At 34.6% G+C, this 27482-nt stretch overlaps 1 protein-coding gene across 8 annotated transcripts in view; it reads left to right on the forward strand.

The window, feature by feature from the left end:
• SHOC2 (SHOC2 leucine rich repeat scaffold protein) overlaps positions 1-27482 on the forward strand; it is a 185762-nt gene that overhangs the window by 69043 nt on the left and 89237 nt on the right. For all 8 annotated transcript variants that reach the window (XM_072622224.1, XM_072622184.1, XM_072622203.1 and 5 more), the window contains exon 3: positions 20451-20588. In XM_072622224.1, the coding sequence (XP_072478325.1) occupies positions 20451-20588 (138 nt within the window). The remainder of the gene's footprint in view (positions 1-20450; positions 20589-27482) is intronic.

Genomic DNA, 27482 nt, shown 5'->3' on the forward strand with positions numbered 1-27482 from the left:
AGTGTGTGTGCATGTGTTTATTTTAAAGAATGAGTTTCATATTACTTTATGCTCACATATTTTTTTTTTATATTTTTATTTTGTAATGTTTAACAATCACTGCCATACAATTGCGATTTTATCCCTCCCCACCTATTCCCCACTACCCCCCTCCCTCCCCACGACTGCATACAATTCTGTATAGATTCTACATATACTTTCGTATTATTTTCACTATAGTCATGCTATGTAGTCAGACTAAGATAAATGAAAGAAATCGTATAACAAATCAGAACATGATACACAAACACATACACATACACAAACATGATCTGCTACAATATGTGAGTGACTTCCATATTTCTCTCTCTGAGTGTGGCAGGCATTTTGCCTTGAGATCCTCCATTGGGATTTTTTTTTTTTTTGGTAAGAAGTTCTTGTGTTATTACAAAAATCTAAGTCTACCAGAAAAAACTCTCACACACTGTGGTTGTTGCTGTGCATAAAGTTCTCCTGGTTCTGCTCCTTTCACTCAGCATCAGGTCATATAAGTCCTTCCAGGCCTCTCTGAAGTCTTCTTGTTCATCATTTCTTATGGCACAATAGTACTCCATTACATTCATATACCATAATTTATTCAGCCATTCCCCAATTGATGGACATCCCCTTGACTTCCAGTTTTTGGCAACTACATAGAGTGCTGCTATAAATATTTTTGTACATGTGGGACCCTTTCCCATTTTTATGATCTCTTGGGGATATAGTCCTAGTTACGCTCACATATTTTATACCACATAGAAACCTCACTAGCAATGCTAATTGAAATATCACTTTTTCTCACTTTTCATAGAGTACATCTAATCCAAGAGTATTTGCAAGTTAAAAAATTCCATGAGCATACCAAAATTGTGACTTTAAAATATAACTTCAGTAACTTTCAATAGAGAAGACTAATTTCTAACCTTTAAACCCTTTTCCCACCACCCGCCATGCTCTGGGAGAATAGTACAACTTAACCTGTGGGCTTGTGCTTTGGTATCCACCGAGCAGTTTCCTTGTTGCTGCAGTCCCTGCCAACATAACCTGCTCCTGCCCTCTTCTCTTCCTTCTTCGACAATAAGTGGCATAACTCTTTTCTCCCCGCTTTGTGGATGTATAGGAAAAACATAACCTAGGCCAGCAGCACACTGCACTGAAGCAGAACACAACCATACACTGAAAAATAGAAGGACCTGGAAAAGGACTTGTAAGGATGTTCTTTACAAACTTGATTGTCTGGGGGAGCACCAGGCCTAGAGGAGAGTGGATTGACATCCAACTGAGACCAGATCTGGCCTCCTACTTAGGGCCAGGGCTGAGGCTGATAAAAAGTATTACCTAATATGAGTGGAGGCGAAGAAAGCTTTTGGAGTACACTCCTGGGGTCTCTATCATCAAATGGGAAGGAAAGATGTCTATCTCAGGTGGATGTTTAAGTGAGTCCAAAAATCCCTGGATAAATATTGCCAAGACGGAAGGAAACTGAATCAATACCTGAGAAGGCAGAGGATCCTGTGGATACCCATGAGAACATGGAAGCCAAATGGCTCAAGAGAGAAATAAGAATGATGGAAGCAGAATTTGTGGTCTACTCAACAGAAATAGTTGGCAGAGTAGAAAAAAAACTTGAATCCGCAGTGAGAAGTCTCTCCAAAGAAACAAAGAGAAAACAATCAAGTGGGAATACAAATATGCAGAAATAAAAGACAGTTCTGGCAGAAGAGAAACAAAATGCTTTAAATTAAAAGAACATGATCTTTATATGAGTAAAACATTGATGTCTAGAAAAGGTTTAAGGATCATAGGTCTCTCAGAAGAGGAAGACAACTAAAAAAAGTCTGAATACCATAATGCAAGACAGACTATAAGAAAACTACCAAGAACTTCTGAATATGAAAAACAAAGTGTTTTTTGAAAGAATTCAGAGATGTTTCTAGGAAAGACAAAATAAAACAAAAAAACCTTTTATCATTCAAACTCTCAGACACGTAAGTGATTAATAATTCCAATGACAAACAACAAATTCTGCCTGCAGCTAAGAGAATTATCTTCAAATATAATGGACAGGAAGAAATCTGGGAAGATGACAGGATAAGGCAGGAAATTATCTGGGTCTCTCAAATTCCCCCACAAATAATTTAAAATACCATAAAGTGAACTTAGTGAGACAGAAATAATTAAAAGTAGGGGTAAAGTAATTGTTCTCTTTATTACTATTTGGGAGAACATTTGGATTGACCTAATCTCCCCTTTCTTTCTTCACCCCATTGAAGTGTACGTACCTCTAGGCAGATAAAACAGAATCAACAAACAAAAGCTGTAGGAGCAGCTGTGTGGGCTATAGCTTCAGTTTTAGGAACTTTCTTCAGACCTGGGGGATTCGGGATCAAGGTTTGGACCACTGAATCTTGAGATTTAAGGGTCCTCCACTTGTGCTGGACACCAGGGCCTAGTTGTGCTGACTAGACACAGTCTCAGGCTGTGGGCAGAGAGAAGTAAGCACACATGCTGATTGCAGAAAGTGGGGCCCTGCTGACTGTGGGCACTCATGGAAGAGCAGAGTCCCTTTATTTTGGTTCCAAGACAGAAGGGTGAGCTGAAGCTTGTAATCTTGGGAATGACCTGGAGAGTAAGAGCATTTGTGGTCCTGGTCATGGCTTGGGGTGGGGAGGATAGGATAAAGGAAGAACTCTTAGAAGGATGTGCAAATCAAGAATTAGAAGGATAAAGGGAGAAGACAGGAGAGGAACTTAGAGAAAGATGGAAAAAATTAAAAGAATAGAAGGGTAAGGGGAGAGGATAACGGAGGAACTCTTAGAAGGATGAGTAGAATAGAAACAGGAGGGGAAGGGGAAAAGATAAGATTCTTAGAAGGGCCACAGATTAGGGAAGAGCATTTAGAAGTCATTTAGACATTTGAGGAGGGATAGGGTAAAAGGAAAGGGAGAAAAGAATAAGGAAAAAGAGGATGTAGGGAAATGTACAACTCATAATTACAACTTTGAATGTGAATGGGATGAACTCACCCATAAAACGGAAATGGATAGCAGAATAGATTAAAAATCAGAACCTGATAATATGTTGTTTACAAGAAACACATTTTAAAATGAGAGATAAACATAGAGTAAAAATAAAGGGCTGGAGCAAAATTTATTGTGCTTCAGCAGATGCAAAAAAACCAGGGGTAGCCATCATGATGTCAAAGTTAAAGCCAAAATATATTTAATTTAAAAAGATAAACAAGGAAACTACATTGTAATAAAAGGTACCATAGAAAATGAAGTAGTATCAATACTAAACTCACATGTACCAAATGATATGGCATCCACATTTTTAAAGGAAAATCTAAACCAATTTTAGGTGGAAATGGCAAAACTATAATGGAGGTGGGGGGGACTTTGCCTCTCAGAACTAGATAAATATAACCAAAAATAAAAGAAGGACGTCAAGGAGATGAATAGAGTCTTAGATAAGCTAGATATGATAGATATCTAGAGAGAATTGAATGGGAATAGAAAGGAATATATCATTTCCTCAGTGGCACATGGTATCTTTACAAAAATTGACTATATATTAGGGCATAAAAACTTTATTGTTAAATGCAGAAAAGCAGAAATATTAAATGCATCCTTTTCAGATCACAGCGTGATAGCAACTATATTTAATAAGGAACCATAGAAACAATTTAAAAATTAATTGGAGACTAACCTCATGTTAAAGAATGAGTGGATTAAAGATTAAGTCATAGAAAGAATAAATAATTTTGTTAAAGAGAATGATAATGAAACAACATACTAAAACCTATGGGATGCAGCAAAAGTAGTAATTAGAGGAAAATTTATCTCTCTAAATGCTTACATCAGTAAAATAAAGAGCAGATCATTGAATTGAGTATGCAGTTATAAAAAAAATTAGAAAAAGAACACATAAAGATTCCCAATTAGATACAAAATCAGAAATCCTAAAAATTAAAGGTGAGATTAATAAAATTGAATGTATGAAAACCATTGAACTATTTTTAAGTGAAATGGAAGAATATTTGCAAAAATATAAATTGCCTAGATTAGCAGAGGAGGAAGTAGAATATCTAAATGAACCTATTTTAGAAAAAAAAAATTGAACAGGCCATAAGCTTCTTAAGAAAAAAACATCAGGCTATAAAAATATGCATACCCTTTTACCCAGTGATACCTCTAGGACTGTATCCCAAAGAGATCATAAAAATGAGAAAAGGAGCCACAAAAATATTTATAGTAACTCTCCTTGTGGTGGTGAAGAACTAGAAATTGAGGGGATACCCATCAACTGGGGAATGGCTGAACAAGTTGTGATATATGAATATAATGGAATACTGTTGTGTTATAAGAAATAATGAACAGGCAGACTTCAGAAAAACCTGGAAAGATTTATATGAACTGATGCTGAGTGAATTGAGCAGAACCAGGAGAACATTGTACACAGTAACAGCCACAGTGTACTGTGACTGATTTTGATAGACTTAGACGTTCTCAGCAGTGCAAGGACCTAAAACACTTCCAAGGGATTCATGATGGAAAATGCCATCCACATCCAGAAAAAGAACTATGGAGTCTGAATGCAGAGTGAAGCAGACTATTTTCTTTTTTGTTTTGTTTTTCCTTTTTCATGGTTTCTCCCATGACTAATGTGAACATATGTTTAATGGGAATATATATGCAGAGATTATATCAGATTTCAGGCTGTCCTGGAGAGGGAGGGAGGAGTGAGGGGGAATAATTTAAAACTTACAGAAGTGAGTGTTGAAAATTAAAAATAAGAATAAACATCAGGAACAGATGAATTTATAATTAAATTCTACCAAACATTTAAAGATTAACTAATTCAGATATTAAATGTTATTTGGAATAATAGGTAAAGAAGGAATCCTACCACACTCCTTTTATGAAGCAGTTATAGTGCTGATACCTAAATCAGGAAGAACAAAAACAGAGAAAGAAAATTGTAGACCAAGTTCATTAATGAATTCACATGGAAACAGAAATTCTAAATAAAATACTAGTCAGGAGACCACAACAACATATCAGAAAAATTATATATGGTGGCCAAAACAGATTTTTATCAGTAATGTAGGGATGGTTTAATATAAGGAAAACTATTAATGTAATTGATTATGTCAATACCAAAAATAATTCAGTGCCATCCCAGTTAGGTTGCCAAAAAATTATTTTGTGCTAGGAAAAAAATGACAAAATTTTTTGGAAGAACAAAAAGTCAGGAATATCAAAGGAATTAATAAAAAATGTAAAGGAAAGAGGTTTAGCAATATTACATCTTAATCTATATTATAAGACTAAACTATATTATAAGACTAAACTATATTATAAGATAATTGTAAGTAATTATCCAAACTATCTTGTACTGGCCAAGAAACAGAAAGGTAGATTAGTGGAGCAGAGTAGACATACAATAGGCAGTTATAAATGATTATAGTAATCTTGTGTTTGACAAATGTAAGAAAGATTTAAGTTTTTAGGATAAGAATATACTATTTGGTAAAAATTATTGGGAAGATTGGAAAGCAGTCTGGCAGAAATTGGATGTAGACCAGTATCTTACGCCACTTACCAAGATAAGGTCAAAGTGGATACATGACCTAGATATAAAGGGATGTATTTGCAAGAAAATTAGAAGAACATGGAACATATTATGTATCAGATTTTTGGATAGGAGAAGAATTTATGAATAAGTGAGATAGAGTGTCATGAGATGTAAAATTGACACTTTTGATTACTTTAAATGAAAAAGTACAAATAAAACCAATATAGCCAAGGTTTGAGGAAAGCAGAAAATTAGGGAAAAAAATTTATAGATGATTTTTTCAGATGGTCTCATATCTCAAATATATAGAAAACTTAGATTTACAAGAATGGGAATTATTCTCAATTCATAAATGGTCAAAGGATATGAACAGTTTTTTTATGAAGCAATCAAAACTATAGTCATATGAAAAAACACTAAATCATTATTGATTAGGGAAATGCAAATTAAAACATCTTTGAGATATCATCTCATACCTATGAGATTGGCTAAAATGATAGAAGGGTGAAAATGATAAATGCTAGAGGAGATGTGGAAAAATTGAGATACTAATACACTGTTGGTGGAACTTTGAACTAACTGATCCATTTATTTGAAGAGCAATTTGGAATTGTGCCCAAAGAGTTATAATACTGTGTTTATCCTTTGACCCAGCTATATGACTATTAGGTCTGTTCCCCAAAGTGAACAGGGAAAAAAGAACTTATGTGTTCTAAAATATTTATAGCAGCTTTCCTTGTGGTGGCAAATAACTGGAAATTGAAGGGGATGCCCATCAATTGGGGAATGACTAAACAAGTTGTGATATATGATTGTGATGGAATATTGCTGTGCTTGTAAGAAGTGATGAGTTGGTTGATTTTAGAAAAACATGGAAAGACTTGCATGAAATAATGAAAAGTGAAATGAGCAGAATCAAGAGAATATTGTATACTGTAACAGCAATATTGTCCAAAGGATGCTTGTGAACAACCAAGTTATTCTGAATACTATAAATACTCAAATCAACGATAAAGGATCCATGAAGGAAAATGCTACCCACTTCCAGAGAAAGAATTAACATATGCATAGTATGGTTTTACATATATTTATGAATCTGTGTCAAATGGTGGCCTTCTGTAGTGCATAGTGGGGAGATAGGGAGACAATTTGAAACTTCAAAAAAAATCAGTTTAACCCTGTATCCCCCGCACCCCTAATATAAGGGCAGCTATGTGGCACAGTGAATTGAACGCTGGGACTGAAGTCAGGAAGACTTATCTTTCTGAGTTAAAATCTGGCCTTAGCTGTGTAACTCTGGGAAAATCACTTAGCTCTGTTTTCCTCATCTGTAAAATGACCTGGAGAAGGAAATAACAAACCACTTTGGAATCTTTGCCAAGAAAACCCCAGATGGTCACAAAGAGTCTGACATGACTGAAAGGACTGAACATCAGTATAATAGAAGGAAAATTGGAATGACCTAAGCCACCTACCAAAAATGCAGAAGGAGTGGAAGAACACTTTTGAAGAACAGAGGATCTTAGGATGTAGTTCAGGGTGACATACTGACACATGGCAAACTTTGACATAAACATTAATGAAAAAAAGATAGACATTCAATATAAGAAAAGCCCTTTGAAACATTTCTACCCCAAAACATACAAAAAGCCCCCACCTCAGTACATTATTTGTGTCACAAAATCCTCAAACAACAGAAATACGAGAAAAGTAAATAAATGTATCTTCTAAGGGAAACACAAGTAATAAAATACATTATGGGAGGAGGGGAACCCAGAAAGAAAAATATATTTACAGAGTTAAAATACAACAACCAAGTATTAGGGTGGGACCATTAAGGTATTTCTCTCCAAAAGTACAAAAGGATGTAAAAATATGAGATATAAGGAGGAATAGACCCAAAATATTATAGTATAATAAACCTTACAGTATCCTGCTTCCAAGCAAATCAATGTGTTTAAGGGGGACTAAGTTACAAACTGGGAGGGCACATGAAAGGGGAGAGGGGAGAGAGAAGATAAGAGATGTATCCTAATCAAGAGACTGGTTAACATTGAAGGGAAAATCATTTGTAGTCTCAGTAAGAAAAGGAGCTAAGGGAGAATGGATTGAATTGGCAAAGGAGGTGTTGAAAAAGGGGGAAGAAAGAGTGAAGTCTTGGTTCGGTGATGGAAAGGTGGAGTCCCACTGAAGACTACTGCCATGGGGGCAGAGACAAATTTAATGATGGCAGATAGGACCTTCCACTTGTTATAGTACACAGAAATTTTGTGCCTGGAGACTAAAACTTTGAGAGTATTATTCAAGAGAGTCAGTCACTCTTTGTGGTGCTAACAGCATCCAGGATAGCATGGACCCAGAGGGCTTTCATGGCAAGTGGGAAAGAAAATGATTATGAGGAGATAATGGGGTAGAAATAAAACACATGATACAGGAGAATTTCTCTTATAAGGCAAAACTTCTCCATTGAAGGATTTGATACCTCTAAAAGAGAGACCCAGCACAAGGAAAAGAAAAGGGGACAAAATGTAGAAGACAATAATTTTTTTAGTAGAGGGAACTCACAATAGATACTTTAGAAGTTTTAAATCTATTTTAGAAGTTTAAAGAATCACAAAGACTAAAGCAGAAATAACTATAATGAATCAAAGAGTAGAATAAGACAATAAGGGAAGAAAACTAATGGAGACCAAAGTAAAATCCCTTTTGGAGAAAGGTTCAGGAAAAAAACTAACAGAAGAAGTTGAAATGGAGGACAGTAAAAAGGAATTTCCTCACGAACTTAACAGAGAATGAAAGAACAAAGCATTTATTAAGGATTTGCTATGCATAAAGCACCTTACAGGAATACAAACAAACAAACAAAAAAACCTGTTTAAAAAAAAAAAAGGGAAGAATTAAGATGACTGTATAAAAGAAGGAAAGAAAAAGGAATTAATAAGTAAAGCTCAGTAAAGGTGTGACAAATGGGGGGAGAGGAAGCTTGAGAGTAAAGAGATTGAGGGAATAGTGTTTCCTTAGAATAGATTAAGCAGAAATAACTGGAGGCAAAACATTTGTATTTAATGAGGAAGAGGAACCAAAAAAAAAATCCTAGTTCAGAAAGAAAACAGACATATGGAGAACAAATCCCTAATTTATAGCTTTAAATGTGAACTTTGAATGGATTTAAACAATTAAACCAAAGAAAGAGTGACAGATTGGATAAGAAACCAAAACTTCACAATCTGTTGCTTAAATGAAACATACCTAAAAAGCAAAGACATGGACAGAATTAAGATGAGAGATGAAACAAAATTTGTTATGCATCAGTTGAATTTTTAAAAAATCAGGAATTGCAATCATGCCATCAGACAAAAAAAAATTCACATCGAAATAAATTATGCTATGAAGAACAGTAGAAAATAAACCAATATCAGTATTAAACCTGTATAATTTGAGTATATAGGTTTAATACTGATACTGGTTTACTTTCTATCTATGTTCATAAAAGGAAAATTAGCCAAATTAATTGCAAGAAGATACATCAACAGTAATTCAACAATAGTAGACTTTAGTGTCTCAGTTTTGTACAAATTAAAGAAAGAGAAGAGGGAAAAAGAATGAAACAAAATGCTGGAGAAACTAAAGCAAGAATACTTATGATACCTCTAAGTGGGATAGAGAATATTATACATACACATACACACAAACAGCTTAGCATCTCATGCAACTTTTACAAAAATTGACCATGCGTTGAGGCCCAAATATATTGCAAAATAAATGTAAAAAGGCAGAAATGGTAGCAGATTGTAATATATTAAAAATCATAGTTCAGGAAGCATAAACAAAAGACAGACCAAATGACGATATAAAATGTGAATGCTAAATGATGTGAGTCAAAGAACAAATCGGAGAAACCATGATTATTTGAAAGAAAATGATAATGATGAAACAACATAATCTCTGAGATCCAGCAAAATAGAGAAAAAATTTTGCTAAGAAATGTGTTGATAGAAGATTAATGAACTGAATGTGCATTTAACACATTAGAAAGCTGAACAATAAACCCAAAATAGACAGAAGAGAATATACCGAAAAATAGAGGAGGAAATAGCTAAAATGGAAATCAAAAAGTTATGTAAATGATAGAAGAAAAAATTGTTTCTTTGAAAAACTAAACAAAATTGATAAGGCTTTAGCTAAGGTGATTAAAAAGAAGAAGGGAGAATAGAATTCAATGTGAAAGAATTACCAAAAGGGGGAAAAACTGATTCTGATGTATTCACAGAAGAACACTGTCAGATTTGAAAAGAACAGTCAACCAGTGCTACACAAATTGTTTTCAAAAATTGAGGAGTACTCTCTCCGATTCCACCTGTGAGAGAAAGCATTGTTCTAATATCTAAACCTGGAAAAGATAAAAAGCAGAGGGGAACTATAGGCATATCACTAAGAGATATCTTAAAAATTTTAAAAACAAAATTGTGTCAGAGTTCTGTAATTCATATAGGAAATCATTCATTATGATTAAATTGAATTTTGCCAGGATAGGGATGACTTGAGATTAAGAAAGCAGCCAACCTAATTATATCGAGGGACCTTTTTAAAAATATCATAAGAAACGTGTAAAGCTAAACAAGCATCATAGAGAGCATTGGTTACACGTCAAAAGCTTTTCCAGTGAGTATGACTTAAGCAAAGACTCTCATTCTCCCTGTTACAGAAATGCTAACAATAGAAACAAGTCAACAGAAAGAAATTAAAGAATAGACTAAGCTATTCATATTTGCTGGAGACATGGTTTATTTAGACAGTCTTAGAGAATCTGCAAAGAAACTGAGACATAGGCTCCGGAGTATTGTAGGTGAAAAGATAAACTCACAAAAATCACAGCATTTAATAAAAAAATCTAAGAGGCAGTATTAGAAAGGGAAATCTCATTTAAAATAACCATGTAATGCACAAAATACTTCCTTTTACCATCAAGCTATTAAAGGGATACTTTACAGTACTCAGTGAAATAACAGAATTCTTTGGAGAAACTAAGATCTAGAATATCAAGGCAAATAATGAAAAAGTGTAAGGATGAAAGGGTAATAACACTTTTCTACATAATTTCATGTATGTAAAGTAAAGCAAAAGCCATCAGAGCCATTTGGTATTTGGTTAAAAAAATAGGGAAACATATCAGTGGAACACACTAGGCAAAGGAAAATCTGACACAGTGGAATTCAATAACCTAGTGTTCGATAAATATGAAACCATATAATAATTAAGAAAGACCTTGTTTGTTAAAAACTGCTGGGAAAACTGGAATGTAGTTTGGTACAAATTAGGATTTGATCAAAATCTTATTAACACATTCCATAATTAATTCAAAATGTATATGTGAACTAGAGACTACAGTTGGACAAAGAAGAGATTATGGTACAGGGCAAAAGAAGTAAATCAAAGGATGATCATTTGAGAGAATTTCAGAGTTCATGAACATGAAAGTTGTCCATTTGTGATCAAGGGTATGGCTATCTTTATGGCTGAGGTGGGATGGAGGAGTTTATGGGAAATGAGTGGGTTGAGGAATTTAGTTGTCCACATATCTTGGATACAAAACTCTCTGATACAAAGTTGCTGCTTTTTTTCTCATTCAAATATTTCTGTTCCTTTCCAGTTACATTAATTTTGTTAGGAAAGTTTTTTCAGCTTCATTTAATCAAAATTATCCATTTTAGCTTCTTTCTAGTCCCTTAAGAGTAATCTCTTACCCATATCTGTGAAAGGTATGTGATCTGCTTCTCTTCTCATTTTTTTTTTATAATATAAGCTCCTTTCTAACCAAACTGGGACTCCTAGTTGTTCCTCAAATTTGACATTCCATCTAAATTATGAATTCACTTGAGCTTGAAATATCCTTGCTCTTCATATCTTGCCTCTGAATATGTGTGTACTTTCAAGACAACCTTCTCCGATCCCCCTTGGTTACCTCAGATTGCCGTATATTTGCTTATTTGTGTGTATTCAATTCAGTAAAAGAAATATTTGTTAACTACCCACTGTGTGCAAGGTACCATAGCAGTAATATATTATAGTATGTAATAGTAGGCAGTATAGTGCTGGGGATCTTTCTTCTCTTCCCCCCTCCCTCAAGCCATTGGCCTCAGTTAACCTCAGTCTACTATATACAAGTATATATTCTTTATTTGGATATTTATTGTATACAAAGCTTTCTTATTTGGATACAGCACATAAACAAGAGAAGGAAATAGAAAATATATAGAAAGTAATTTCAAGAGGAAAAAAGTGCTAATAAATTGTATAAAAAGCTTCTTTTTTGGATACAGCAAATATGCAAATAAGGAAATAGAAAACAGCAATTTCAAGAGGAAAAAAGTGCGAATAATTGAGAGAGATCAAGAAATAATAACAGTAACTAGCATTTATATAGTACTTTAAGATTTACAAATGCTCAGTTCTCACAGCAATCCTGTGAAATAAGTACTATTATTGTCCCTATATTACAGTTGGGGAAACTGAGGCAGATGGGGGTTAAGTGAATTAACCAGGGGCATACAGCTGGTAAATGTTTGAGACTGGTTTTGAACTCATATTTTCCTGACTCCAAGTTCAGGATTTGATTTACGGGGCCACCTAGTTGATTTCTGTTGAAGGTGACATCTGAGCTGTGCTTTGGAGGAAGCTAGGGTAGAGATGAGGAGTGAATGCATTCTAGATGTGGAGGTCACTTATGCAAAGGCACAGGAGCAGAAAGATTGTTGTGCTCAAGAAACAGCACTAGTAGGCCCAGTAGACTGGAAGGGAGAGAACACAAAGGGAATTGAAATTCAGTAAGATGGGAAAGGTCAGTAGGACACAGATTGGGGAGTATTTTAAATGCCAGGATGAAGATTTTTGAATGTTGTCTGAGAGAAGAAACTGCAAACAGAGGTACTGGTTAGCGGACAGTATCAGTAATATAGGTAAGAGGTAATGAAATCCTGAATAGCGTTAGAAGCTGTGAGTGGTGACTTGTCCTTTGTTGGCCCTGGGGTAGAGGGAAGTGGTGTTTTCAACAGAAATAGGGAAGTTTAGAACGAGGTCAGGTTTTAAGGAAAATATAATAAGCTCTTTTTTGAATGTGTCAAGTTTGAGAAGCTTATAGAATATTCAAATAGAGATATCCTGCAGGCATTTGGGAATATAGGACTGGAATTCAAGAGAGTGATTAGAGCTATATATGTATAATTCAAGGAATATTCTAAATATAGGATTGAAGCCACTTGAGGTGATGAGATCATCATGGGAGCAAGTATAGACTTGGGCCCAGGACTAAGTCTTGAAAGATGCCCACATTTGATGGGTTAAGAATGGTGTTCTCATAAAGAAGTCTGAAAAGATTAGGTCAAATAGAGGAAAGAACCAGGAGAAAATAATGTTGTGGAGGTCAAAGGAAGTGAGAGTATGCAGGAGAAAGGAAGTGATCAGCAGTTTAAAAGTTTACGGGGTGGGCAAGAAGAATGAGGATGAGAAAAGATCATTGAATTTAGTAATTAAAAAGTTGTTCTTTACCTTGGAGAGCAGTTTTAGTTTGTGGGATCAAAAACCAGAATATAATGAACTGAAATATGAGTGAGAGGCAACAAGAAGAGAGAAACTTTTGTAGGAGATATGTCTGCCAAGGGAATATAAAATATTCTCTATTTTTAAGACATATACATATATGTAGATGTGTACATATACACATACATACATATCTGTCTGTCTATCTATATCTCTGTGGAATGGAGCATCAAGCAAACTTTAAGGATGGGAGAGACTGGGCATCTTGTAGGTGGTGAGGAAGAAACTAGTGGATAAAGAAGAGTTGATGAGATCTAGGGGGCAGGCTCCTGGAGGAGATGGGAGAGGAAGGGATGAGAGCATGGAGCAGGGGTTTATCCTTGGCAAGTAGAAGATCTCTTCCTCATCAGAAACTGTAAGCTCTCTCAGGGCAGGGACTATTTATTTTGTCTTTTTATCTTCAGTGTTGAGCAGTGTTTTGTACATAGGAAGTACTTTACAGTGTCTGTTGAATTGAGTTCTTAATATAATTCCTGAGTAGTTAGGGTTGGATATCAATTATTGTGTTTTTGTCTTAAGCTATTTATAGTTATGTTGTTGATTGTGAAATTACTGCCTATATTAACAAAGAGTGGGTTATATTTTAGTGACAGTATTTTTTGGAAAATTTGCATAAAAAATACATAAACTAAAAGAAGCCAGATTCTATTATGATGTTTAAGTGATGTATTCTTCAATCCTTCTGTCTTCTGTTTGTTGTTTTTGTTTTTTTTTTTATCAGTATCTGATCTGACAATATGTTTCCCAAGATGGATGGGTTTCATTTTAGCCTGTCTCTTTGCCAGGACTCTCTAGTGGACAAGTGAATGTGAGATTATTTTTACTTCCCTTTTTTTTCCACCTAAAAATAAATTTTATTGATAATCTTTATTTTTACATCACAGTCATTTCTGGAAATATTTCCCTTCTCCCTCCATCCAGATTGCACCCTCCCTCATACTAAAAGAAAAATAACTAAGCAAAAACAGTGACTATTAGAAGTCATTTGCCCTAGAGTCATTTACCTCTGCTATAAAGAGGCAGGTAAGTTTCTTTATCTGTACTGTAGAATTTTTACAAACTTTGTAGTTATATATAATTCAGTTTCTTTTTAGTAGTCTTTTCATTTTCATTTTTGTAGTAATTATGCATATTACTACTTTGGTTCCAATTCACTCAGAATCAGTTCATAAAGATTTTTGATTCTTCTTTTGTCAATTCTTACAATAATATTTCATTATGTTAATATTCCACTAGCATTCCCCCACTTCATGAGAAATCACTTTAGTTTCTAGTTCTTTGCTGCCATAAAGTGTGTTTCTATGATTGACTTCTTTAAGGAAGTAACTAGGTGGATCAGTGGATAAAGTGCTTAGCCTGGAGTTGGGAAGACCTGAATGAAAAATCAGACCTAAGACATTTACTATCTGTGTGACCCTGTGTTACTAAATCTCTCGCTCAGTTTTCTCATCTGTAAAATGGGGATAATAGTAGAACCTACTTTCCATAGCTGGGAGGACCATGTTTGATAATGTAGCTTTTTTCCTTTCCTCCCTTCTCTCATGTTGGGGAATTTACTTTGCTTTTCACCAACCTCGACCCCCGTACCCAACCCTTTGGGTTGGGCAGAGAGGACAGGACTGGCCTTACTTGAATTTCAGCCCTCTTTCCTTCAGGCCTGCTGTAGTCATGCTGTTCATTTGCTCCAGTTCTGTCTATTGTTTTTTTCTCTGATTGGGTTGAATCTGCATTTTTTTTTTTAATAGGAATGAGGGAAGGGGGTTGGGTGTTGTGGTCAGTGTGTGCAGTCTTGGGTTCTATAACTTAGGGGAGCCCAATTCCCTCTCCCCTCTTATCACTCCTCTCTTGTTCCCATGATTAGGTAGAGTCACAGCCTTCTGCCTAAAGCAAGAGAGTGGATCCTGGCAGTATCTGAAGTAGGAATACAACCCTTGTGTGGGCCCCAAGGCACAATATTATGGGTCATGGGTCACTTTGTGAGCCCTGGTGGGAGAGCATTGCTGAATGATTGCCTTAAGGATTAGAGTTCTCACCTTGTTGGACTTCTTTCTTGCTTTCTTGTTCTGTGAATTCAACTGTGACTGTTTTACCTCATAATTCCTTTTTTTTTAAACTTGGTGTAGAGGTCAAAGGATATGAACAGGCAATTTACAGACAGAAATCAAAGCTATCTATAGTCATGTCAAAATATGCTCTAAATCACTATTAAGTATAGAAATGCAAATTAAAATAATTCTGAGGTACCATCCATACCCATCAGATTGACTAGCATCACAGAAAAAATGACAAATATTAGAGGGGATATGGAAAAATTGAGACAGTAGTGCACTAGTGGAGTTGTGAACTGATGTAGCCATTCTTGAGAGCAATTCAGAACTATGCCTAAAGGGTTATAAAACTGTACATATCCCTTGACCCAGCAAGACCGCTGCCAGGTCTGTGTCCCAAAGAGATCATAACAAAGGGAGAAGGACCTACATGCACAAAAATATTTATAGCATCTCTTTTTTGTGGTAGCAAAGGACTGGGAATTAAAGAGATATCCATCAATTAGGGAATGGGTGTATGATTCTGATGGAATGCTATTGTGCTGTAAGAAAGGATGAACAGGATGGTTTCAGACAAACATGATGTGAACTGATGTAAAGTAAAGTGAACAGAACCAGGACATTGTATATAGTAACAGCAATACTGTATGATGATCAACAGAGTTGACATGGTGAAAAATACTATGCATTTCCAAAGAAAGAGCTGATGAAGTCTGAATGTAAATTGATAACATACTTTTTAAAAACTTTACTTTTCTTGGTTTTTTTTTTTTGTTTGTGTTTTCTTTACTACATGGCTGATATGGAAATATGGTTTGCATGACTGCACATATAATTGCTATCAAATTGCTTGTCCTCTCAAAGGGAGAGGGGATTTGGAACTCAAAATGTTAAAAAAGAGTGTTAAAATTGTTTTTACATATAATTGGAAAAAATAAAACAAAAATTTTTAAAAAGAGTGATTGGAGAGGATTGAATCCTCCATTTCTTGGTCATATCTTCTCCTTTTTAAAAATAAATTTTCTTTAGATACATCGTGTAATTCTCCTAAACAGTCATATAACACTTACTTGGTTTTGACTCTGCAAACACCGTGCTTTCACCCAGGATAAGCTCATCACCTGTAATCTCATCACCATGGAGATTGATTCAACTCTAATACTCAACACCTCCTCATTATCCTCGGTTTTCTCTTCTTTCTGATTGGAGGGCTGAGCAATAAACTTCTCCCAAAGCCTGCCATTATGGAGGACTAACCCTTCATTTCCTAAAAGCTGTTGTGCTTTGTTTTGACTCTATAAACATCACATCCTTGTGTTAAGCACCCTGTTGTGTAGTAGGTACTTAATTACTATTTATTGACTATTGGGTATTAATTGAGCCATTCTCCAATCACTGGGCACATGATCTATTTCCAATTTTTTGAAAGGACAAGTCTTACTTTTTGAGCCTTATCTTTTTGTTAGTTGTCTTCCTGGGATATAAACCAATAAGCTTTGTGAGTGCAGGGACTGTTTGGTTTTTGTCTTTGTGTTCTCAGTGCCTATAACAGTTCTTTGTATGTAATAAGTGCTTAAAAGTGTTGACAAAAAAGTATCTCACTTAAATGCAGCTGTTGCCTAGTAAATCATTTGCTGCTCATGAACTGCTGTTGATGAAAATATATCTTAGTTACACTGGTAGAAATAGCTTTAAATGTCAATGTCTCCACAGTTAAATAGCTACGCTGAGCAAAAAACCCTAGTGGTAGAGTTATATAACCCCCAGGTGGCATTGTGAAATTCTCAGACCAAAAAGAAGTTTAATTTACTGTAACTAAAAAAAACCCCCAAAACCCAGTATTCTTGAGGAAGTGTCATGATGTAGTGAAGAAAGTACTAGACTTGGAGTCAGGAAGATCTAGGTTCAAGTGTTACCTCTAACACTTAGTAGTCTGGGCAGATCACTTAACCTTTCAGTGCCTCAAGCATCTCCCTAGGACTTATCTATTAAATCATAGGTAGGCAATATGGAGTTACGAATGCCCATCAGAAAATAATAACCAAAGTACCTTACTATAAAATAAGCTGAGAATCACTTCTGTAGAAACTCTTGGTCTTTAGAATATGTAGACTTTTGATTGCTTTACAATTGATACAGAAGAATTAGTTTTCCTACTAATAACAGGCTATCCCCTGCAAACAGACGATTTTACTGGTAGAGCTATTTTCACATCTTCATTCATGACCAGGAGAGGGAATCTTGTCACCCAGTGTTACAGAAGGCTAGGTGCCAAAATGCTGAACATTTGGTGACATTTCCTTTGTTCTCTTTTTGAGTTTGGGAGGCAGTGTGGTATAGCAAAAGGAACACTGGATTTGGAGTCAGAGGACTACAAAGATGGCCTGCAGATATCCTAAACTCAACATATTCAAAACTGAACTCATTTTCTTCTTACTGTTAAGGTTACCACCATCCTCCCAAAAAAATTAGGCTCATGACCTTGGTATCATCCTTAACTCCCGCATTCTCACCTCTACATATCCAATCAGAGTTAGTTTTGTTTCTACCTTTGCAACATGTTGCGCATATACCTCTCTCTTTCCTGACATTGTCACCACCTGGAACATGCCCTGATTACCTCCTAATTGGACTACTGCAATAAACCTACTGATTGGTTTCCCTTCCTTAAATCTCTCCCCACTCGAATACATTCTCCACTCAGCTGTCAAATTGGTCTTCCAAAGACATAGGTCTGACCATATCGACACCTCTGTCCCCAATCCTCAGTTCGTTAAATTCTAGTTACTTCCAGGATCACATATAGAATCCTCTGGCTTTCAAAACCCTTTATAACCGTGACCCCTTTTTACCTTTCTAGTACCTTGCAGTCCGGTAACTCTGGCCTCCTTGCTCTTCCATGCACGACACTTCATCCTCTGACTTGGAGCATTTTCCTCCATTTTTGGAAAGTTCTCCTTCCTCATCTCTACCTCCTGACTTCCCTGCCTTCCTTCAGGTCTCAGCTAAAGGCCCACCTTCTTCAATAACTGTTTGGTAGTTCTCATTAATCTTAGTGCCTTCCCTTTGAGATTATATCCAGTTTGTCTTGTATATACTTTGTTTCTATGTAGTTGTTAAATGTTGTCTCCCTCAATTAGAATGTGAGTTCCTCATGAGCAAGGACTTTGCCTTTCTTTGTATCCCCATTGCTTAGTACATGCCTGGCACATAGTGAGTGCTTAATAAATGCTCTCTGACTGATTACCACATAAATATAAAACGAATAAATGTAACTTGTATGTAGTGGTTTGGGTGGGAGCACAGTTAATTCATGCTTGTGTGATTGATTCTGTCTTGTCACACACAATGAAGGTCCACCAAACTACAGTCCAAAAGTAGGAGGGAGAAGTTTTTCAAGAGTTAGTTGGATAGAATTACATGCCAAGGTGGAAGTAGGGAGAACTGCTTTCCAGATAAGGAGCAGAGCTGCGAAGTAGAGGTAGCAGCTCTGAGAACCAAAGAGAACTTGACATTTCTCCTCTGGTGCTAAAAACAGCACATAACCACCTAGACGAACATGGAATTGGCTAGTGTCTGATTTTGATAGGATTAGGCTATTAGACAGTAGTAACTCCTAGAGGCTTAATTGTATGTTGATGTTACCTGCCCAGCTAGTTTTTAAAGGTTCTGAAGGGCAGGATCCAATGTGTTATAATTTCTTAGCATCTTTCTTAGTAACTAGTACAATGCTAAACATATGAAAAATGCTAAATATTTGGTGAAAGAATGCTGTACTACTCGATTGCATATCCATGTTTTAAAATCATAGTATCATAGATCTAAAACTGGATTTTCATGTGATTTAGGCTTTATTCTGTATTTTTTTAGTCTGCTCACAAATACATCACCTTGCTCATTAAAGAAGACTGTACCAGCAAGAAGGACAAAGAATTAAGATCATACTCAGTACAACAGATCAGACAGAATTTAATTGTTGGGTCGAAAACATGATGGAAATAGTTGAAGAAGGCTGATCATAGGATCATAGATTCAGGACTGAAATAGGCTTTAAGGACATCTTGTCTACCCTTTCATGTTGTACAAGAGGATACTGAATGTCCAAGCAATTAAACCCAAGGCCATACATGTAGGTGACGGAACCAGACTTTTAGTAATACTTCAGTCAGCTAGTTGAGATAGCATGAAAAATGTGTTAACGATGGCCAAAACAGCTGCTGCAAAATGAAAGATTTTTTGGTTGGATAAAATAGTGTGTTACGGTAGATAAAGTAAATGAAGACCTGAAGGTCTGAAGACCTGGATTTAAAATCGCCTTTGTGTTGCAATATAATTTTGTACAAGTCATGCTATCTCTTCAGGTTTTAATTTCCATAAAATGAGGGAATTAGAACATATGATTCTGAAAACCATTTACAATCTCTGTACCTTATGACTCCAGTAATCCGACATTCTGTGATGATAAGTTATATCTTGCCATTTCTACAGCTAAACAATAATGGAAGAAAAAAATGTATTTTATTCTTTTAGACTGATTGCTCTTCAGTTCTACAAAACTAGCCGTTTCTTGAGCTAGAGGGCTCATTCAGTGTAATTATGGAACATTGGAAAGTGTACCCCTTTGAAAACATTAGATAACATTTTTTAAAGATCATGAAGTGACCCCATAAATCACACTGATGGTGTTTTTTATTACTATAGAAGTGTGCTATATTTGGTTTGAGGAAGTCTTTTTTTGAAAGTAATTGTAGAAAAAATACAAAATATTGTAGAAAAAATACAAAATATTGTTTGGTAAAGTTAAAATAAGGATCTTATTTGGGCAAATTATATTTATTATAATTTAAAATAACTATAGCAAAATTTTCATTTGTAGCAAGTATTATTTTTAACTTTTGTCAGTTAACGTTTTGAAACAAAAGATTTCACTTTGTGTCATTGACCTTTTTTGTAGCATGTGTGTATGTATATACTGACATTTTTCTTAGAATTAATGTTTCCTTGTAATCTAAGTGTAAGTTTGTGTTCCATAAGACATTGTTTTCATATAAAAGTGATATGCTGATATACCTTAAGATTTTTTAGAAGTATTTAGTAACTATTTTTGTTTTTTATGTGGAAATACTCCTTGGCTTATCAGCATTATTCAGATAGCTCCATCTTTATGTGGTTGCAGTAATACTAATGTAATATTTATTAATCAATTCATAGGTGAATTATGTAACCTCATAACCTTGGATGTGGCTCACAATCAGCTGGAGCATCTTCCAAAGGAGATTGGAACCTGTACTCAAATTACCAACCTTGACTTGCAACACAATGAACTCCTGGATCTTCCTGAAACTATAGGTATGAGTGATGATACTGGGAAATACTTAGATCTGTGATTCAGGTCTAAAATTTATTTCAGGGGTGAGAATTATCTTCTTAGCAATATAAATTTAAACGGTTAGAATGTCATTATTTCTAAATTATAATATTTTAAAAAGTGAATTAATTAACAGTTTCTAGCAGGCAAGAGAAAGCAGATTTTTAGGAATTTTGCTTAGGTGGATTACAAAATGAATGATAAACAATTCATTTGTCAACATTTAAAAAAAATACCCTTTTGTGTTATTCAAAGATTGCCTTTGAGAACTACAATTAGGAAATAAAATTATAAAGAGATTCTTTATTTGATTCAAAAATTTGCACAGGCTTGAAGAATGGGGTAGCCTCTTCTCATTTAAATAAGCATAGAACTGATTGAAGAATAAAATAAATACTGTATTTAATTTTAAAACATGGTAGATTCAGACTGCTTAAGGATGTTCAAAATGTGTTTATAAATATTTAACTGAGCTCCAGTGATTGAATTGAGCTTATCAGTGGTATTTTTGTGTATTCATTAATATGTAAATATATGCTTCAAGAGAGAGCAGTCTAAATATATAACTTTTAAAAATGTAGACAATTTTTTAACAAGTGATGGCATAAAGATATGTAAAGCTATTTGACTTTTAAAAAATTTACGTTACGTTTAATGAGTAATAAATTAATTTACATTGCTATTTACATTGATATTTCCATCATTTTACCACATAGTGTTTCAGAAGTTCTGTGTTTATAATTTTATTTGAATAACTCTTTATCTTGTTTCCATTTGCATTCTGTATCAATGGCCCAGGTTTAAAGTCTAATATTCCTTATAATATATTATAATATATAATATTCCTTATAAATTCCTTCATTTAGGAGCATCTTTAAAAGCACAGTAATCCAAAAGCTAAACCTGCTGATGAGTTGTACCATCTTCTTCCACAGTTTTAGACTTCAGTTAATTTAATTAACTGATTATGAAAAATCTTGGGGAGAAAGAAGCATTTTGAAGTGTGTTATATTTGTTCCTTTAAGAGGTGCTACATGGCTGCAATAAGGAAAAGTCATAGCCTATAAAAAATTAAAATTCTAGGTGACCCAAAGGTTAGTATAGAGGTGCATGATCAGCATAAATATGATATGTCCTACTACTAATGATGACATTCACAAAAGAGGATATATCATTTAGGAAATATATGATTAGAAAAAGAGGTCATGTAGTTGGATAGGCTAACTATGGCTGTGGTATCCACAGGAAGGGGACCTAATGGTAGGTTTCCAACATGTTGAGTAAGTCTCCTTTAAATTATTTATGGAAGGACATAAATAAAAATTGCCTTTTTTTACAAGTATGGGTAGGTTGCATTCTGTGCTGTTGGCAGGGTCAGCCAAATTTATGACATCACAGATGTTATAAATTACAAAGTTGAAGTACTGAGATGTGCATATATAAGATTTTTGAAGACTAACTGTGGGAACCTTTCCTACCTGATAAATTTTTACGCTATTTCTCATGCTGATTTATATGTTTTTCAAGTATCCTATTTTGTTGTACTTTAAAATATACAAGTCATTAAATAGCTGTAAGCTATTTCTTAGAACTGCAGTTCAGAGTCTACATGGATGAGGCTCAGACTTGAGGGGCTTCTTTCTAATCACAATCTTTTTTTTTTTTTTTTTTGCTTGTGCTTCTACATGAAGTTTCTCCTGGGAACATCACAATTTGACTTGTCTCAAAATAACTACATCTTAGGGAAGAGGTTGTGATTGAAATTAAGGTAAACTGAGGCCCAAAGCATGTTCAATTTATTGGTAAGGCTGGTAGTTACCAATAAAAGGGATCTTTAGCTCTTCAAGCAAGCCAAAAGACCCCAAATGAAGGCAGACAGATCATTTTTACAGATAAAAGGAGGAGCATTTAAAACTAGAAGGCAGCATCGTAGATGGGGGAAAAGAATACAGTTGGTTACAAAATCTGAAGCATTCATTGCAGGCATTGGGGACAATATGATTGGCTAGAAATCAGAAATGTGAGCTAACAACAACCCCTCCTTCGTCTAGGAAATTCTCATTGATTTAGTCCACCTGTAAGAATAACAATGGTGCATAGATAAAACATTTCTTCTAATTGTACGAGGGCAGCTAGTGTTTTAAAGTGATTTATAGGGAAACTGAACTTTTAGACTTAACTCAGAAAGGAAAAGTGACCTTCTGAATTCTTGAACTTCTGAACTTACAGACAAAGAAACTTGACTTAGGGAGCTCTGCAAAGTGTTGGCAGTGATAAAGAACAGAATCAGTTACAGAATAGGATCTGTTTGATTTTTCTCAGTTCCCCCTTTTATCAGTGAGAGACGTCTTATGTGGATCACCTGTCTATAAACTAATTCTATAAGATTTGTAATTTAGTCACTATTCGTGGTGTGTATTGCCATAAGGTTTTCTGGGGCTAGTCTAGAAAAGGTTTTAATATAGTAACTAAGGTAAAGTCTGAAAAGAATAACAAGACAGGCCAATAAGAGCCCATTTATCAATGTTGGCTAACAGGTCATAGAAAGATCCTATCAGAGGTCACTTAGTAGTGACCTGCCATTACTCTGTCTTATGTAGGCTTGTCCCAGTTTCTCCTGGCTGGTTAATGGAAGAACAAGATGGAGTAATCATAGCGTAGGGTCCCCCTTGTGAAGCTGTGATAAGGTCCAGAATCATGTAATTTTGTCAAACCATTTGAGCCAATGTCCCAATTTCAGGTGAGAAATTCATATTACTTAGAGGGTTTACCTTGAAGTAATTTGACAGGGGAGATTTACAAGGTAACCAAGAAAACTCAGCAAACATAAACACCATGAACAAAAAGTCAGATTAACACAATGATATCATTAGTATGACATTTTAATTATGTAATTATTATTATAATAATATCCTAATAACCCATTCCCAATGTCCATTTAATCAGCATTTTTTCCGAGTCCCTGATGTCCCGTGTAGTCCTCTGGTCTCTGAAAATATCTTTTCTTGGACATCCTGGAATAGTTCTCATTCCCAGGACTGCTCTGAAAGGGATTCCTCCTTGAAGATCCATTTCTTTGGTTCCAAGTCACCTGCAGAGATTCCTAAGTAATTCTAAAATCTGCTGGTAACAAGACTCAATATAATTTAATACAACCTCCTAAATTTGCTTTTCCAGTAACTAGTTCATGTGATAAAAACCAGCTTAAGCCTTATTGTTCTGATCCTATTAACAACAGAACTACAAGAAGAACATCAAATTAGGAATTCACCTGACATTCATAATTCACCTGAAATTTCAGGGAATTTCAGTTTTTTATTTCTATCTTTACATAAACCCATACCTGATATAGACACTGGCAACAACAAGCTGAAGGAAGAATCTTAAAAAGAATTTATGATGGCCTGAATTGTAAAAGGAGTCCTTTCTCTTAAAATTATTATATAGATACTCCAAATAGGAAAATAATTTCACCTTCACAATGCAGTTTTATTCCTAATCCAAATTTTAAAACATTATCCCATTAGAAAGGTTTGGAAGCCAATTAAGTACATTTATATATTTTAGTTCTTAGAGAAAACAGTCTGATTCTGTTATTTTGTCAAAGTTATTACTCCATCTAATTAAAAAACAATGAACAAAAAACTTATACATTTTTGTCTTATTAGAAAATTTTTGTGTACCCATTTAGGAGAATGGCAAACCCAAGAACTCAGTTACTTAGTTGCTTAGGCTATGGATTTGACTACCAATTTAGAGTAAACACAGTAAGAAGCTTTCATACTTGTACCTAATTGTAGTAATCCAGAGGTTTTGGAATATTGGAGCAAGATTCTTTTTTTAAAAAATTACAACTTTACCTGCCATTGTTAGAGAGATTTGATATGAAAGGAAGAAGCAGGGACATAGTTGCAACAGCATCCAGACCAATCCTGAGAGAGTATTGTAGATTTTATCTTTAATATCATAAATATACACAATTTCTTTTTTGAAGTTAAAATAAACAAAAAATGTTTGCAAAAAGAATGCAGGAGCTAGCAGACAACACATAAAAGCTAGAAATATGGAGATATCTTAAAAAGTTTGGTAACTCAACACCCTATAAAAGAAAAAGAAAAAAAAATCCAAACTTCTTCTCTGTTACGAAGGAAGGATCAAGAAATTTTACATGGATTTTCCAGATGCCACTCCTGTAATCTCCACAATGTGGAAGGGATAACTATTATTCTCTCATGTTGTTGCAACATCAGTTAGCAAGAAAAAAAAAATTCACTCAACATCCTTTTCTTCCTCTTCTCCAGTTTAAACTCATCCTCTTGTAAAAAATCAATCAATAGGAATTAAGAAAATAAGTACATTCTGAATTCCACATAGATACTGAATATATGATAGGTTACTCAAAAATCAGAAGAATACTGGCTAAAGTGTGCTTCCAGACTAACAGATATTTGTCTCTTAAGATGTATATTTGTCCCTAAAGGAAAAATACATAAGGCTGCAGTCTGTTGAGACTAAATTGACCCAGGATATAACTTCAGTATATAATATGTGGGGCATAACTTCATCATTTTCATAATTACAAATCCAGACCACTTTTGTACTGTAAACAGTAGAGACTTGTTTGTCTTCCCTGCTTTGACAAAGAAGTGTTTGTAATGGAAGAGTGAATCTCACTTTCTCAGTATATCAATACATCACTTTAAAAATTCACAAGTTTTTTTCATCCCAGGAAACTGGACAAGTTTACAAATAAGGAGATTTTATAAGATCATTTCTTTTTTTTCCTTTTCCCACAAACTAAATAATTCTTCCCTTTTAAAGTATATCCTATTAAGTCCTTGATAGATCTTAACATTATAACAATAGCCTCTAATGACTTAATAATTTTCCAGGATCTAGATCAAAAGAGTTAAATTTTTTAATGATACAATTTCATTAACTTAACAATATTTTTTATATAGTGGTCTCCCAAAATTCACAATATAAGAAAATTTAAAAACACAATGATAACATGTACAATGTCATGAAGCAAAACTTATTACCAGTCAGATGACATCAATTCAGTCAAATGCATTTCCAAATCATCTTAAATGGAAAGTCATTTATTTTATCAGCTTTAACATTTTGTACTACTCACATTTAAAACAATATAGAGTTTACCCAGTTTGGGGTAATTATATTCAGTTAAAGAAAAAATCATAGTAATAACAATATTTGACATTTCTGTAGTGCCAGACACTGTGTTAAACATTTCACAATCATTATATCATTTTTATTCTCACAACAACCCTAGGAGTTGGGTGCTGTGATTTAGTTTCTTTACAGATTAGGAAACTGTGGTAGTAGTCAGAGGTAATTAAGGTCACACAAGCTAAAAAATTCCTGAGACCAGGTTTTGACTCAGGTTTTTCATAGCCATGATTATATATTAATGGCAAATGGTAAATATACTTTGTATTAGGTTCTAATTTTACCACAGTTATCCTGTTTAGTTTCAGAACAAAATTCTATCCCAAATCAAATCTGGGTTTGTTTTTTTTTTTAAATCACTAATGGTATCATTTAAAATCTCAAAAAAAAAAAAAAAGTTTCCCAAAGGCCATTAGTTAGCAGCACTTCAAAATTTAGAGCCCATTGTTATCAGTTAGCTCATTTTCAAAGATTCATGGTGACACTCCTAGCTCCCTATAACTTTCTCTTTCATTTCATTTCATAAATCACCCAGAGAGCCAAATCAGTTATTTTTATTTTCTCAAGCTATACCTCCTCAAATACTTAAAGATTGTGGCTTCACCTTTCTCACAGACAACTTCTTTTCACTCTATTTTTTTTTAAACCCAAGGTACTTTATGTGACAGCCTTGCACTCATCCCCCTGCTTTTAGGATCCATTAGGATTTTATATTTCTCACATAACAACCTAAATACACTCTTCTGATGGTCTTTCAAGGACAGAATTTTGGTATGCTATCTTTCAAGTAATTACATGTTGCAAACAATAATTTCCATATCGTAAAGAATAACCACAACCATATTCTTCTTTTCTCAAGAGATCACAAACCTCCCTCAGACCTCTCTTTGGGACACTCCAAACCTCATTTACTTTCAAGTCCCACTTGCTTAAATTTTTTCTCTTTCTGACTCTATACATTCTTCCAGTGAACTTTGATTAAAACCCTCCAAAATGGGACCTTTTTTGTTCTCCTTTCATATTCTGATCCAATACCTCTTTTACTTTCTCAGTTCCTCTAGTCTTTATTTCCCAGTCATATCCCAGACTGTCTATAGATATCCTTTGTAATTTGGCACAAAAAATTTTTTTACACAACCCCAGTTGTTACAATATTGTTGCCTTTGGGGTTCTGAAGAGCTTACAAACACATGGTCTTATCCAATTTATTTTGGTGTCCTTGCTTGTAGTTTACCTAAACAATTAGTTCTGTCATTCACAGAATAAAATACAATATCACCAAAACAGTTTTCTGAATTAAATTTTACTTGCGCTTTAATTGCTCCCTGATTTACACAAACCATTTTCATTTTGTGGACCAGGGAAGAGTTAATAATAGGCAGTTCTTAAACTGCAAAGTACAAACCTGTTTGTTCTTCCACTTTGGAATTTCACTGATGCAACTTTCAAGCTTGCTTCAGTTCCTTTTTCTCTAGGTAGTGAAATTACCTTTGCCCTTCCACTGAAACAATAAAATTGTCGTTTTCTGGGGATAGAATGACAAAAGTTCAAAGTGTTGTTCCCTGTAACTTTCATAGTTCTAGTCATATATTCTACAGAGAATACCTCAAAACTTACTAAAACATTTCAGCATTTGTAAAGACATTCATACCACAATTTAGAAATTTACAGTGACAACTTAGATT

Source organism: Notamacropus eugenii, chromosome 1, assembly GCF_028372415.1.
Source record: "Notamacropus eugenii isolate mMacEug1 chromosome 1, mMacEug1.pri_v2, whole genome shotgun sequence".
Taxonomy (NCBI): Eukaryota; Metazoa; Chordata; class Mammalia; order Diprotodontia; family Macropodidae; genus Notamacropus; species Notamacropus eugenii.